Genomic DNA, 15,557 nt, shown 5'->3' on the forward strand with positions numbered 1-15,557 from the left:
ATTTAGTGTTTATTTTCAGTGGAAAGCAGCATCTGCAGTTCCTTCCTAAATTAAACTCCACATAGTTAAAGTAAGTGTCACCGTCTTACTGAAAAAAGCAGTTTGTGATAATCCGTGATCGGATTAACATAGAAACATAGAAAATAGGTGCAGGAGTAGGCCATTCGGCCCTTCGAGCCTGCATCGCCATTCAATATGATCATGGCTGATCATCCAACTCAGTATCCTGTACCTGCCTTCTCTCCATACCCCCTGATCCCCTTAGCCACAAGGGCCACATCTAACTCCCTCTTAAATATAGCCAATGAACTGTGGCCTCGACTACCTTCTGTGGCAGAGAATTCTACAGATTCACCACTCTCTGTGTGAAAAATGTTTTTCTCATCTCGGACCTAAAAGATTGCCCCCTTATCCTTAAACTGTGATGCCCTGTTCTGGACTTCCCCAACATCGGGAACAATCTTCCTGCATCTAGCCTGTCCAACCCCTTAAGAATTTTGTACGTTTCTATAAGATCCCCCCTCAATCTTCTAAATTCCAGCGAGTACAAGCCGAGTCTATACAGTCTTTCTTCAGATGAAAGTCCTGACATCCCAGGAATCAGTCTGGTGAACCTTCTCTGTACTCCCTCTATGGCAAGAATGTCTTTCCTCAGATTAGGAGACCAAAACTGTACGCAATACTCCAGGTGTGGTCTCACCAAGACCCTGTACAACTGTAGTAGAACCTTCTCTGTACTCCCTCTATGGCAAGAATGTCTTTCCTCAGATTAGGAGACCAAAACTGTACGCAATACTCCAGGTGTGGTCTCACCAAGGCCCTGTCCAACTGTAGTAGAACCTTCTCTGTACTCCCTCTATGGCAAGAATGTCTTTCCTCAGATTAGGAGACCAAAACTGTACGCAATACTCCAGGTGTGGTCTCACCAAGACCCTGTACAACTGTAGTAGAACCTTCTCTGTACTCCCTCTATGGCAAGAATGTCTTTCCTCAGATTAGGAGACCAAAACTGTACGCTGTAAGATACGTACAAAACTGTAAGATATGTCCCCTTCCAAATAACACAATATTCAGGATGTGGAGGAAAGAACTGCAGATGCTGGTTCAAATCTGAAGAAGGGTCTCGACCCCACACGTCACCCATTGAGCACCTTGCTTTAGTCTCGTTAAAAAAAAATAGCACACTGTCAAATCAAGGGCTATGAGCTAAAACTAATCACCAGATTTATTTACAATCTGAGTTTTATACAGTAGTGGGACACAGCAAATTTCACAAAAATAAAATCACAAAATCAGTTCACAGATGCACCAAATAACCTTCATCGGAATAAATGCAGCATAAAAACAACGAGTTTTGAATGAAGCAGTTCTATTTTGTCGGCTCCTGTGATGCAGATTGTAGCATCCACTCAGTTCAAGTCCCTAGGCAGGAGCAGAGAGAGCGAGTAGCACCAGGTTTTGTACCATTGGTAATTCTGTCGTAATGATCTCGGCACCCTTAGGCGTGGGAGCTTGGTGTAAATGTCTAGGTCCCACAGCAGCAGTCCTCTTCAGAAAGTCCCCCCGCGTTAGGTCGAGCAGCCAGAGAAATGACACACGAATATTCCACCCGACCAGCAGTCTCAGGATTTTTTTGTTTTGTTTTGCTTTCCTTTGCAGGAGTTGCAATTATAATGAAAAATGATCTATTGCCCTTCAAGAGGTTAGTAGTGGTCCTTGAAGCAGGGGGTGGGGGTGGTGGGGGGGGGGGGGGGTGGTGGGGGGAGAAGGGGACAAAAAAAAATCCAGCACACACCGATCGAATTCCAAATTTTAACTCGAGCTACTTTGAAAACTGTCCTAGATCAGGGGTAGAAAATCGCCCTGTAGGTCGCAGGGCGAGAACTCCGTCCCCACGTTTGGTGAGTTACTGACCTGGCCGCCGTCCTTAGCATCGAACTCCAGCCGTCCGGGAGACATTGGGCACTGGGAGTTTATGGCCAAAATCAGGTCAGGAGCCGAGGTCTTGAGGGGCCTGGAGCAGGGATCTCTCTCGTTCCTGAACAGACACAGAAAATTCATCAGGGGTTATCAGCTCCTGGTTCATCAATTCCCCCCCCCCCCTTTTTAAAATAAATTCTCAGCCTTAGAAAACACAGACATAGAAAATAGGAGAAGGGTTTCGGCCCGAAACGTTGCCTATTTCCTTCGCTCCATAGATGCTGCTGCACCCGCTGAGTTTCTCCAGCATTTTTGTGTACCATAGAAAATAGGTGCAGGAGGAGGCCAGTCGGCCCTTCAAGCCGGCACCGCCATTCATTGTGGTCCTGTAGGTCTGTGTCCAAGATGGCTGCCGTGAAGAGAGAGTGGACACTGGCACGCATTGGCTGCCGCTGCTCTCTCTTCACACTGTGTTTTTGATTTTCTGTTTTTGGATTGAATTCTGTTTTTAATTTGTGTCTCTGTGATGTCTTTATTACCTGTTATATTCCGATTATATGTTTTTATTCCAATTACTATGTAAGGTGTCCTTGAGATGTCTGAAAGGCGCCCATTAAATAAAATTTATTATTATTATTATTATGGCTGATCGTCCCCAATCAATAACCCGTGCCTGCCTTCTCCCCATATCCCTCGACTCCACTAGCCCCTAGAGCTCTATCTAACTCTCTCTTAAATCCATCCAGTGACTTGGCCTCCACTGTCCTCTGTGGCAGGGAATTCCACAAATTCACAACTCTCTGGGTGAAAACTTTTTTTTCTCACCTCAGTCTTAAATGGCCTCACCTTTATTCTAAGACTGTGTGTGTGTGGCCCCTGGTTTGGGACTCGCCCAACATTGGGAACATTTTTCCTGCATCTAGCTTGTCCAGTCCTTTTATAATTTTATATGTTTCTATAAGGGGAGGTCATTTAAGACTGAGGTGAGAGAAAAAACTTTTCCGCCCAGAGAGTTGTGAATTTATGGAATTCCCTGCCACAGAGGGCAGTGGAGGCCGAACCACTGGATGGATTTAAGAGAGAGTTAGATAGAGCTCTAGGGGCTAGTGGAGTCAAGGGATATGGGGAGAAGGCAGGCACGGGTTATTGATAGGGGACGATCAGCCATGATCACAATGAATGGCGGTGCTGGCTCCAAGGGCCGAATGGCCTCCTCCTGCACCTATTTTCTATGTTTCAATGTATCACCGGTCGGCACGGACTCGGTAGGCCGAGGGGCCTGTGTCAGCACAGTATCTGCAAACACTAAACTAAAATAAATCCCATAAATCCCAAAAAACTTCACTGGCTTCCCATCTCCCACCGGATCACCTACAAAATCCTGGTCCTCACCTACAAAGCCCTCCACCATCTGGCCCCCCCATATCTCACTGGCCTCCTCTCCCCCTACCAACCCTCACGGTCCCTCAGATCCACACCAGCCGGTCTCCTCTCCATCCACAAGTCCAACCTCCGCAGTTTTGGGGACAGAGCCTTCTCCAGGGCAGCTCCCAGGCTCTGGAACTCCCTCCCCCAACTGATCCGCAATTCCGTGTCCCTCACCATCTTCCAGTCCCGCCTCAAGACCCATCTCTTCACCTCTGCCTATCCTTAGCCCCACGTCCCCCTCCCTTTTCATCTGTGCATGAATTGCCTCATATTGTGTTTTGTATTGAATTCTGTCTTTACTTTGTGTACAAGTCATGTCTCTACTATTTATTTCATTCCCCTTACATGTTTTTCCTCTACATGCTCAATTTTTGTAAGGTGTCCTTGAGACTCTTGAAAGGCGCCCATAAATAAAATTTATTATTATTATTATTATTATTATAGAGGTGCGGATTTGTAAGTTAATTGGCCCTCTGTAAGTCGCTTGGTACTGTGTCGGGGAGAGGATGATTCTACCACGTTTGGGCACTCAGCAGTACCTTTGGCCCTGAGCCACTCTCATCTCCAGCGAGCAACTACGCACGGTGGGACTCTGCTGCCCGTGTGGACTGGAGCTCCTGGTCTCCTGGAGCGAGGACATCCTCGACAGTAACAAACAGGGGGCGGCCAGCCCCAGGTCTGCCATCCGGTCACACTTCCGCTCAGTCTCCTCGATCGACTTTCTGTAGAGCTCAGAGAAACTCCTGCGAAAAGAGAGAAAGAATCTGCATTGACATATTTCCTCACTGCCGTCTTATGCCCCTGTCCCACTTAGGAAACCTGAACGGAAACCTCTGGAGACTTTGCGCCCCACACAAGGTTTCCGTGCGGTTCCCGGAGGTTGCAGGTAGTGGAAGCAGGTAGGGAGACTGACAAAAACCTCCCGGAACTGCACGAAAACCTTGGGTGGGGCGCAAAGTCTCCAGAGGTTTCCGTTCATGTTTCCTAAGTGGGACAGGGGCATTAGTTCACACTGAAGCATTTCACAACAACAAAATAATCCTGTCTCCGCACTGTATCGGAAGATAGTTTCTCTGCTCTTCCTTGAGATGGTGAAAGGAGGCATCTTGGAGTTTGGGAACAGCTCCATCCAAGGCCCGAGTAGGCCGGGACTCCATTCCTTGGAGCGCAGGAGGATGAGGAGAGATCTTATGGAGGTGTACAAAATCATGAGAGGAATAGATCGGGTGGATCGAGTAGGGGAATCGGGGGCCAGAGGACGTGAGTTTAAGGTGAATTGGAAAAGATTTAATAGGGATCTGAGGGGTAACTTTTTCACACAGAGGGTGGGTGTATGGAACGAGCTGCCAGAGGAGGTAGTGGAGGCTGGGACTATCCCATCATTTAAGAAACAGTTAGACAGGTAGTAGACAAAGATTGCTGGAGAAACTCAGCGGGTAAGGCAGCATCTATGGAGAGAAGGAATAGGCGACGTTTCGGGTCGAGACCCATAGATGCTGCCTCTCCCGCTGAGTTTCTCCAGTATGTTTTGTCTACTTTCGGTTTTTCCAGCATCTGCAGTTCCTTCTTCAGACTATTATCTAAATGGTGGCCGATTAGGAAAAGGGGAGATGCAGCGAGACCTGGGTGTCATGGTACACCAGTCATTGAAAGTAGGCATGCAGGTGCAGCAGGCAGTGAAGAAAGCGAATGGTATGTTAGCTTTCATAGCAAAAGGATTTGAGTATAGGAGCAGGGAGGTTCTACTGCAGTTGTACAGGATCTTGGTGAGACCACACCTGGAGTATTGCGTACAGTTTTGGTCTCCAAATCTGAGGAAGGACATTATTGCCATAGAGGGAGTGCAGAGAAGGTTCACCAGACTGATTCCTGGGATGTCAGGACTGTCTTATGAAGAAAGACTGGATAGACTTGGTTTATACGCTCTAGAATTTAGGAGATTGAGAGGGGATCTTATAGAAACTTACAAAATTCTTAAGGGGTTGGACAGGCTAGATGCAGGAAGATTGCTCCCGATGTTGGGGAAGTCCAGGACAAGGGGTCACAGCTTAAGGATAAGGGGGAAATCCTTTAAAACCGAGATGAGAAGAAATTTTTTCACACAGAGAGTGGTGAATCTCTGGAACTCCCTGCCACAGAGGGTAGTCGAGGCCACAGTTCATTGGCTATATTTAAGAGGGAGTTAGATGTGGCCCTTGTGGCTAAGGGGATCAGAGGGTATGGAGAGAAGGCAGGTACGGGATACTGAGTTGGATGATCAGCCATGATCATATTGAATGGCGGTGCAGGCTCGAAGGGCCGAATGGCCTACTCCTGCACTTATTTCTATGTTTCTATGTTTCTAAACAGTTAAGACAGGTACATGGATAGGACAGGTTTGGAGGGATATGGACCAAACGCGGGCAGGTGGGACTAGTGTAGCTGGGACATGTTGGCCGGTGTGGGCAAGTTGGGCCGAAGGGCCTGTTTCCATGCTGGGTCACTTTACTAGAACTAGGACCACTGTGCCACAGGACAACCAGCTGGGAAGACCAAAGGTCCAGAGTTACGTTAGATGGTTGTGAAGCCATTACACTACCACCCACCGCCACCTTGGGTCAGACACCTACATTCTGGGCTTGCCCTTGCTGTCGGGGGGGACGATGGTTATCCGGACGTGGTCGACCTTCCGCAGGATCTCTGTCCTCTTGGAGTAGGACATGGTCACCATGGGGATCTCGCAGATCCGCACCAGCCGGCTGAACAGCTTCAGTCCCGTCATCTGAGCGTAGCCGTTCTCCTCCACCTGCGTCACGATGCCGTCGCCGTTGACCTGGAAGCCCAGGTGGCGGACGCTGTTCCTGCGGAGAACGAGGTCTTCAGTCACGCAGCCCGTCGTCACCATCTGGTTTCAGAGACACACACGGTTTAGAGACACTCACGGTTTAGAGGCGCTCACGGTTCAGACACGCTCACGGTTTAGAGACACACACGGTTTAGAGGCGCTCACGGTTCAGAGACACTCACGGTTTAGTGGCGCTCACTGTTCAGACACGCTCACAGTTCAGACACGCTCACGATTCAGAGACGCTCATGATTCAGAGACGCTAACGGTTCAGATACGCTCACGGTTCAGATACGCTCACGGTTCAGAGACGCTCATGATTCAGAGACGCTAACGGTTCAGATACGCTCACGGTTCAGATACGCTCACGGTTCAGATACACATGGTTCAGAGACGCTCCCGGTACAGACACACGCGGTTTAGAGGCACTCACAGTTCAGACACGCTCACGATTCAGAGACGCTCACGGTTCAGATACGCTCACGGTTCAGATACGCTCACGGTTCAGATACACATGGTTCAGAGACGCTCCCGGTACAGACACACGCGGTTTAGAGGCACTCACAGTTCAGACACGCTCACGGTTCAGAGACACTCACGGTTCAGAGACCCACACGGTTTAGACACACGCGGTTCAGACACAAGCAGTTCAGACACACATGGTTCACACACACACAGTACACATACACAATAAGGCAGAGATAGATAGATTCTTGATTAGTACAGAAGGCAGGAGAATGGGGTTAGGAGGGAGAGAGAGATCAACCTTGATTGAATGGCAGAGTAGACTTGATGGGCCGAATGGCCTGATTCTACTATTCCTTATGACCGTAACTCAGAAATGCACACAGTTCGGAAATGCTAATTCAACCTCAGAGAGCACATCCTCCATTCGATGAGATCAGACAGTTTCAGCTGCACATCCGAGCTGGGAACAATCTACTGATTACAGCTTCAAAATAATCAATTGACCGTGAACTGGGCCTTTACTCGCTGGAGTTTAGAAGGATGAGGGGGGGGACCTCATTGAGACATACAGAATAATGAAAGGCTTGGATAGAGTGGATGTGGAGAGGATGTTTCCACTAGTGGGAGAGTCCAGGAACTGAGACCACAGAATCAGAATTAGAGGACGTTCGTTTAGGAAGATGAGGAGGAATTTCTTTAGTCAGAGGGTGGTGAATCTGTGGAACTCTTTGCCACAGACGACTGTGGAGGCCAAGTCAGTGGATTTTTTTAACGGCAGAGATAGAGAGATAGATCGTGGATTAGTACAAGTGCCAGGGGTTACGGGGAGAAGGCAGGAGAGTGGGGTTGAGAGATGGCTCAGTGATCAGTCAAGAACTTCAAATTCCTGGGCGTGCATATTTCCGAAGATCTCTCCTGGTCCCACAGCACACTGATGCAACCATAAAGAAAGCACATCAGCGGCCTCTACTTCCTGAGAAGATTACGGAGAGTCGGTTTGTCAAGGAGGACTCTCTCTAACTTCTACAGGTGCACAGTAGAGAGCATGCTGACCGGTTGCATCGTGGCTTGGTTCGGCAACTTGAGCGCCCTGGAGCGGAAAAGGTTGCAAAAAGTAGTAAACACTGCCCAGTCCATCATCGGCTCTGACCTCCCTTCCATCGAGGGGGATCTATCGCAGTCGCTGCCTCAAAAGGGCTGGCAGCATCATCAATGACCCACACCATCCTGGCCACACACTCATCTCCCTGCTACCTTCAGGTAGAAGGTACAGGAGCCTGAAATCTGTTACATCCAGGTTCAGGAATAGCTCCTTCCCCACAGACATCAGGCTATTAAACTCAACTTCAAACAAACTCGGAACTATAACGGCCTGTTGCAATTTATCTGTTTATTTATGTGTGTATATATATTCTATGGGATATGGACATACTGATCTAATAATAATAATAATAATAAATACTTTATTGATCCCCTCAGGGAAATTCAGAATCTGATCTGATCTCTATGTTTACAATACTCTGTTGTGCTGAAGCAAAGCAAGAATTTCATTGTCCTATCTAGGACACATGACAATAAACTCTCTTGACTGGACTTGATTGAATGGCGGAGTAGACTTGATGGGCCGAATGGCCTAATTCTGCTCCTATCACATGAACTATTTCAGCGGCCTCCAGCTGCAACTCAGCTGCAGCGAACAACGCAACACCTCGGCACAAATACATCGGCGTTTCGTCTGCTTTGCTCGCAAGACGAGGGAGGAGAGAGCAAGCCTCTCCTCTCCCAATGTGTCAATTGTCACTCCGTGCGTGAGTGTTGCAGGAGCTGACCAGAAGGGCGCGCCATTGAGCCAGGTTCCTAAAATCCCTCTTTGCTTGCTTCCACCGGTGTGGGAGAGCCTAGGACTAGAGGGCACCGCCTCAGAATTAAAGGACTTTCCTTTAGGAAGGAGATGAGGAGGAACTTCTTCAGTCGGAGGGTGGAGAATCTGTGGAATTCATTGCCACAGAAAGTTGTGGAGGCCAAAGGCGATGTTTTTTCTCGCACTTTGGCGATATTTTTAGGCGACTACAGGCCTCTCAGTCGCCCAAAGAGTCGTGGCGTTATTCTGGTCGCCGCTGGATTTTGAAAGGTTCAAAACCTTTCGCCGACCGTGGGCTTGTCGTAGCTTGTCTTTCCCTGACATAGGCGCTGTCGTAGGTTATAGATACATAGATACATAGAAAATAGGTGCAGGAGTAGAGGCCATTCGGCCCTTCGAGCCTGCACCGCCATTCAATATGATCATGGCTGATCATCCAACTCAGTATCCTGTACCTGCCTTCTCTCCATACCCCCTGATCCCTTTAGCCACAAGGGCCACATCTAACTCCCTCTTAAATATAGCCAATGAACTCTGGCCTCGACTACCCTCTGTGGCAGAGAGTTCCAGAGATTCACCACTCTCTGTGTGTGAAAAAGTTTCTTCTCATCTCGGTCCGAAAGGATTTCCCCCTTATCCTTAAGCTGTGACCCCTTGTCCTGGACTTCCCCAACATCAGGAACAATCTTCCTGCATCTAGCCTGTCCAACCCCATAAGAATTTTGTACGTTTCTACAAGATCCCCCCTCAATCTCCTAAATTCTAGCGAGTATAAGCCAAGTCTATCCAGTCTTTCTTCATATGACAGTCCTGACATCCCAGGAATCAGTCTGGTGAACCTTCTCCGTACTCCCTCTATGGCTATAATGTCCTTCCTCAGATTTGGAGACCAAAACTGTACGCAATACTCCAGGTGTGGTCTCACCAAGACCCTGTACAACTGCAGTAGAACCTCCCTGCTCCTATACTCAAATCCTTTTGCTATGAAAGCTAACATACCATTCGTAGGTTGTCGCCAAGATGGCGTAGGCTGCCGCCAGCACTGACCGATGAATTCCTTTGTCGCAGTTGCCTTAAAAATCGCCTAAGTGCGACAGGCCCATTAGTCCAGTCGCCAGTTTTTCGGAGACTTTCTACGGCTGACAGTCGCCCTAAAAAACAGGCTGGTGGCGATCAGGATATTTTTAAGGCACAGATAGATAAGATTCTTGATTTGTACCAATGTCTGGGGTTATGGGGCGAAGGCAGGAGAATGGGGTTAGGAGGGGGAGATTGATCAGCCATGATTAACTGGCCAAGTAACCGTGTGTGTGAACTGTGCGTGTGGGGCTAGTATAGATGGAACATGTTGGGCCGAAGGGTCGCACAGTGGGGTACAGCGGTAGAGTTGCAGCCTCACAGCCCCAGAGACCCGGGTTCGATCCCGACTACGGAGTTTGTACAGGTACGGGATACTGAGTTGGATGATCAGCCATGATCATATTGAATGGCGGTGCTGGCTCGAAGGGCCGAATGGCCTCTACTCCTGCACCTATTGTCTATGTTTCTGTACGTTTTCTCCCCGTGACCTGCGTGGGTTTTCACCGAGATCTTCGGTTTCCTCCCACACTCCAAAGACGTGCGGGTTTGTAGGTTCATTGGCTTTGGTAAAATTGTAAATTGTCCGTAGTGTGTGTAGGATAGTGTTAATGTGCGGGGATCGCCGGTCGGCATGGACTCGTTGGGCCGAAGGGCCTGTTTCCGTGCCGTATCTCTAACCTAAACTAAATTCAGCAAACATTTAGTAGGCTTTCGATTGCTATTGAGGGAGTGCAGCGTAGGTTCACCAGGTTAATTCCCGGGATGGCGGGACTGATATATGATGAAAGAATGGGTCGACTGGGCTTGTATTCGCTGGAATTTAGAAGGACGAGAGGATATCTTAGTAAAATTCTCAAGGGATTGGACGGGTTAGATGCAGGAAAAATGTTCCCCATGTTGGGGGGAGTCCAGAACCAGGGGTCACAGTTTAAGAACAAGGGGGCAGGCCATTTAGGACTGAGATGAGGAAAAACGTTTCCACCCAGAGAATTGTGAATCTGTGGGATTCTCTGCCACAGAAGGCAGTGGAGGCCAATTCTCTGGATGTTTTCAAGAGAGAGTTAGATTTAGCTCTTAGGGCTAACGGAATCAAGGGATATTGGGAGAAGGCAGGCACGGGTTATTGATAGGGGACGATCAGCCATGATCACAATGAATGGCGGTGCTGGCTCGAAGGGCCGAATGTCCTCCCCCTGCTGTACCTATTGTCTATGTTTCTATGATATGGATCATGTGCCGGCAGAGGAGTTGAGTTTAACCTGACATTATGTTCGGTACGGACATTGTGGGCCGAAGGGCCTGTACCTCTGCTACACTGTTGTATGTTGGAAACATAGAAAATAGGTGCAGGAGTAGGCCATTCGGCCCTTCGAGCGAAGGAAATAGGCAATGGGCTTCATTCAATGCTGATCATGGCTGAGCCCATTCAATGTGATCATGGCTGATCATCCAACTCAGTATCCTGTACCTGCCTTCTCTCCATATACTCCCTGATCCCTTTAGCCACAAGGGCCACATCTAACTCCCTCTTAAATATAGCCAATGACCTGGCCTCAACTACCCTCTGTGGCAGAGAATTCCACAGATTCACCACTCTCTGTGTGAAAATAAATTTTCTCATCTCGGTCCTAAAAGACTTCCCCCTTATCCTTAAACTGTGACTCCTTGTTCTGGACTTCCCCAACATCGGGAACAATCTTCCTGCATCTAGCCTGTCCAACCCCTTAAGAATTTTGTAAGTTTCTATAAGATCCCCCCTCAATCTTCTAAATTCCAGCGAGTACAAGCCGAGTCTATCCAGTCTTTCTTCATATGAAAGTCCTGACATCCCAGGAATCAGTCTGGTGAACCTTCTCTGTACTCCCTCTATGGCAAGAATGTCTTTCCTCAGATTAGGAGACCAAAACTGTACGCAATACTCCAGGTGTGGTCTCACCAAGACCCTGTACAACTGCAGTAGAACCTTCTCTGTACTCCCTCTATGGCAAGAATGTCTTTCCTCAGATTAGGAGACCAAAACTGTACGCAATACTCCAAGTGTGGTCTCACCAAGACCCTGTACAACTGCAGTAGAACCTTCTCTGTACTCCCTCTATGGCAAGAATGTCTTTCCTCAGATTAGGAGACCAAAACTGTACGCAATACTCCAGGTGTGGTCTCACCAAGAATGCTCGCAGCGAACTGAAGCAAACAGCCCCTTTTAAGGCACCACACTGTCCCTTTAAGACACCTTGCAAAATCTGAGGAGAAACCACTCTGTGCGTTCTGGTTCCGCTTTGAGAATGAGAATTAACAAAGTCAAACCAACTCTTTCCTTCAGAGACTTCCTGTTGCCTTGTTACCCAACTTCCTGTATCCTTCCCCACATAGACAGAGCCCCAACCACATTTGTTGTATGTGTGACGAATCTACAAGCGCTCACCTTTGCACAGCTCACTCATCGTTCCTGCTTTCTCCCCATATCCCTTGATTCCGTTAGCCCCTAAGAGCTACATCTAGCTCTCTCATGAAAACATCCAGTGAATCGGCCTCCACTGCCTCCTGTGGCAGAGAATTCCACAGATTAGAAACATAGACAATAGGTGCAGGAGTAGAGGCCATTCGGCCCTTCCAGCCTGCACCGCCATTCGATATGATCATGGCTGATCGTCATACGCCTTTGGAGTGTGGGAGGAAACCGGAGCACCCGGGGAAAACCCACGAGGGTCACGTGGGGGAGAGAACGTGCAAACTCCGTACAGACAGCGCCCATGGTCAGGATCGAACCCGGGCTGTAAGGCAGCAGCTCTCTGCCGCTACGCCACCTATCGGGGTAATCGCCGGTGGGCCAAAGGGCCTCTGTGCCTCTGAAGTCTAAAGTCGATGAAGAGACACGGAATGAATCCCCTGAGACTGGAGGTGATGCAAGGCAGCGCATCTGACCATCGGCTCGAACCAACCCCAGCTAACACCGAAGATCGACACAAAACGCTGGAGAAACTCAGCGGGACAGGCAGCATCCCTGGAGAGAAGGAATGGGTGACGTTTCGGGTCAAGACCTTTCTTCAGATCTGTCTTGGGCCTGAAACGTCACCCATTCCTTCTCTCCGGGGATGCTGCCTGTCCCACCGAGATACTCCAGCGTTTTGTGTCTATTTCCAACTAATCCTTCACGCGATTCCTTGGGTGCGTCTACAATCTCACACTGGCCGTGGCTACACCAGCTGTCTCCTGCATCAGTGCTAGACCCGGCACGTTGGGCCGAAGGGCCTGTTTCCACACTGTGTGACTAACCATCCCCCGACAGTGGGTGCAGATGCAACTAAATAAAAAAAATACATCCACGTCCATCAGGCAATGAAGGTAGACGCAAGATTTCATTATTCGGTAAGTTTCAATGAGGTCTCCAGCAAGTACAGGCCCAGCTCCGTCAAACGCTCATAGAAACACAGAAGGGTCTCGACCCGAAACGTCGCCCATTCCTTCTCTCCAGAGATGCTGCCTCACCCAGCTGAGTAACTCCAGCTACCTAGAGACGTGGAAAATAGGTGCAGGAGTAGAGGCCATTCCACCCTCCGCTCCAAGCCAGCACCGCCATTCAATACGACCATGGCTGATCATCCACAATCAGTACCCCGTTCCTGCTTTCTCCTCCCTATCCCTTGATTCCGTTAGCCCTAAGAGCTAAATCTTCCTCTCTGTTAGAACAAGTGTGGAGGAAGGAACTGCAGATTTGTAGGTTAATTGGCTTGGCAAATGTAAAGATTGTGTAGGATGGTGTTAGTGTGCGGGGATCGCTGGTCGGCACGGACCCGGTGGGCCGAAGGGCCTGTTTACGTGCTGTAACTTCTCTAACTTCTACAGGTGCACAGTCGAGAGCATGCTGACCGGTTGCATCGTGGCTTGGTTCGGCAATTTGAGCGCCCTGGAAAGGAAAAGACTACAAAAAGTAGTAAACACTGCCCAGTCCATCATCGGCTCTGACCTTCCTTCCATCGAGGGGATCTATCGCAGTCGCTGCCTCAAAAAGGCTGGCAGTATCATCAAAGACCCACACCATCCTGGCCACACACTCATCTCCCTGCTACCTTCAGGTAGAAGGTACAGGAGCCTGAAGACTGCAACAACCAGGTTCAGGAATAGCTACTTCCCCTCAGCCATCAGGCTATTAAACCTGGCTCGGACAAAACTCTGATTATTACCAACCACTTTCTGTTATTTGCACTATCAGTTTATTTATTCATGTGTGTATATATTTATATCATGGTATATGGACACATTTATCTGTTTTGTAGTAAATGCCTACTATTTTCTGTGTGCTTAAGCAAAGCAAGAATTTCATTGTCCTATACAGGGACACATGACAATAAACTAACTTGAACTTGAACTTGAACCTCTAAACTAAGCTAAAGTCACCGTGTGTTAACCCACTCACTCCTGGGATCATTCTCGTAAACCTCTAGGCCCTCTCCAGAGCCAGCACAGAGCCTTCCTCAGATATGAGGCCCAAAACTGCTCTGAGGTGAGAATAGTGAATGGCCACAGGTTCGGGAGGAGCTCGGGAGGTGAGAGGCTTGCTGTCGGCACCCACAAGCTTTGGATTAGCCCTTCGTTCACGCCAATCCCATTTGGGAAATTGCAGTTATAGACAATAGGTGCAGGAGTAGAGGCCATTCGGCCCTTCGAGCCAGCACCGCCATTCAATGTGATCATGGCTGATCATCCCCAATCAGTACCCCCCGTTCCTGCCTTCTCCCCTGACTCCGCTACCTTTAAGAGCCCTATCTAGCTCTCTCTTGAAAGCATCCAGAGAACCTGCGTCCACCGCCCTCTGAGGCAGATAATTCCACAGACTCACCACTCTCTGTGTGAGAAAAAGTGTTTCCTCGTCTCCGTTCTACATGGCTTACCCCTTATTCTTAAACTGTGTGTGTGTGTGTGGCCCCTGGTTCTGGACTCCCCCAACAGCGGGAACATGTTTCCTGCCTCTAGCGTGTCCAAGCCCTTAACAATCTTACATGTTTCAATGAGATGCCCTCTCATCCTTCTATGAGTGTACAAGCCCAGCCGCTCCATTCTCCAGTTATTCGATCCCACTCATTTAGTTTAGTTTAGAGATACAGCACGGAAACAGGCCCTTCGGCCCATCGGGTCCGCGCCGACCAGCGATCCCCGCACACTAACACTATCCTACACCCACTAGGGACATTTTTTTTTTTTTTACATTTACACCAAGCTAATTAATCTACAAATCTGTACGTCTTTGGAGTGTGGGAGGAAACCGGAGATCCCGGAGAAAACCCACGTGGAGGACATACAGACAGCGCCCGTAGTCAGGATCGCGCCCGGGTCCCCGGCGCTGTGAGGCAGCAACTCTACCGCTGCTCCACCGGGACCGTCAGGCTTGGAGAAATGCGTAGGAAGGAACTGGTTTAAACCGAAGGTAGACACAAAAAGCTGGAGTAACTCAGCGGGACAGGCGGCATCTCTGGAGAGAAGGAACGGGTGACGTTTCGGGGGGTCGATCGTCAGACTGAGAGTCAGGGGGGAGACACGGAGATACGGAAGGGTGAAGTGTTAGAACCACTAGCTGGTGAACCCGGCAGGAGATGACGCTCGCACAGAATGGCAACATGACAAGGCCGTGCTAATAGATCGTCTCCGACTCTGGAGACTGTGTGCGGGTGGGTGGTTTACTGTTTCCTCAACTGAATCATCCACACGACCTTGACCTGCCAGCCGCTCCCGGCCGGAAAATGTCGGCCTTTGTCAACCCCACCTCCTGCCAGCGATCCCCAGCCCGAGGGTTTTAACCTGGTCGCGGTGGCCCAGCGGGTAGAGCTGCCAGAGTCCCGGGTTCAATCCCGACTACGGGTGCTGTCTATATACATTCTCCCATGTTTACTCGGCTTGTACTCGCTAGAATTTAGGAGATTGAGGGAGGATCTTATAAAGACTTTTGATCTCCTAATCTGAGGAAAGACATTCTTGCCACAG

General features: G+C 49.1%; 1 protein-coding gene across 1 annotated transcript in view; it reads right to left on the reverse strand.

Annotated features, from left to right (window-relative positions):
• Positions 1-1,352: 1,352 nt before the first annotated feature.
• Positions 1,353-15,557, reverse strand: part of LOC116968462 (signal-induced proliferation-associated 1-like protein 2) — a gene marked incomplete at its 5' end in the record, with an annotated part of 25,412 nt that continues 11,207 nt past the window's right edge. The window contains 3 exons of the mRNA XM_033015227.1: positions 1,353-2,038; positions 3,888-4,091; positions 5,958-6,232. Of these exons, the coding sequence (XP_032871118.1) occupies positions 1,840-2,038; positions 3,888-4,091; positions 5,958-6,232 (678 nt within the window). The remainder of the gene's footprint in view (positions 2,039-3,887; positions 4,092-5,957; positions 6,233-15,557) is intronic.

This window comes from Amblyraja radiata, chromosome 45 (genome assembly GCF_010909765.2).
Source record: "Amblyraja radiata isolate CabotCenter1 chromosome 45, sAmbRad1.1.pri, whole genome shotgun sequence".
Taxonomy (NCBI): Eukaryota; Metazoa; Chordata; class Chondrichthyes; order Rajiformes; family Rajidae; genus Amblyraja; species Amblyraja radiata.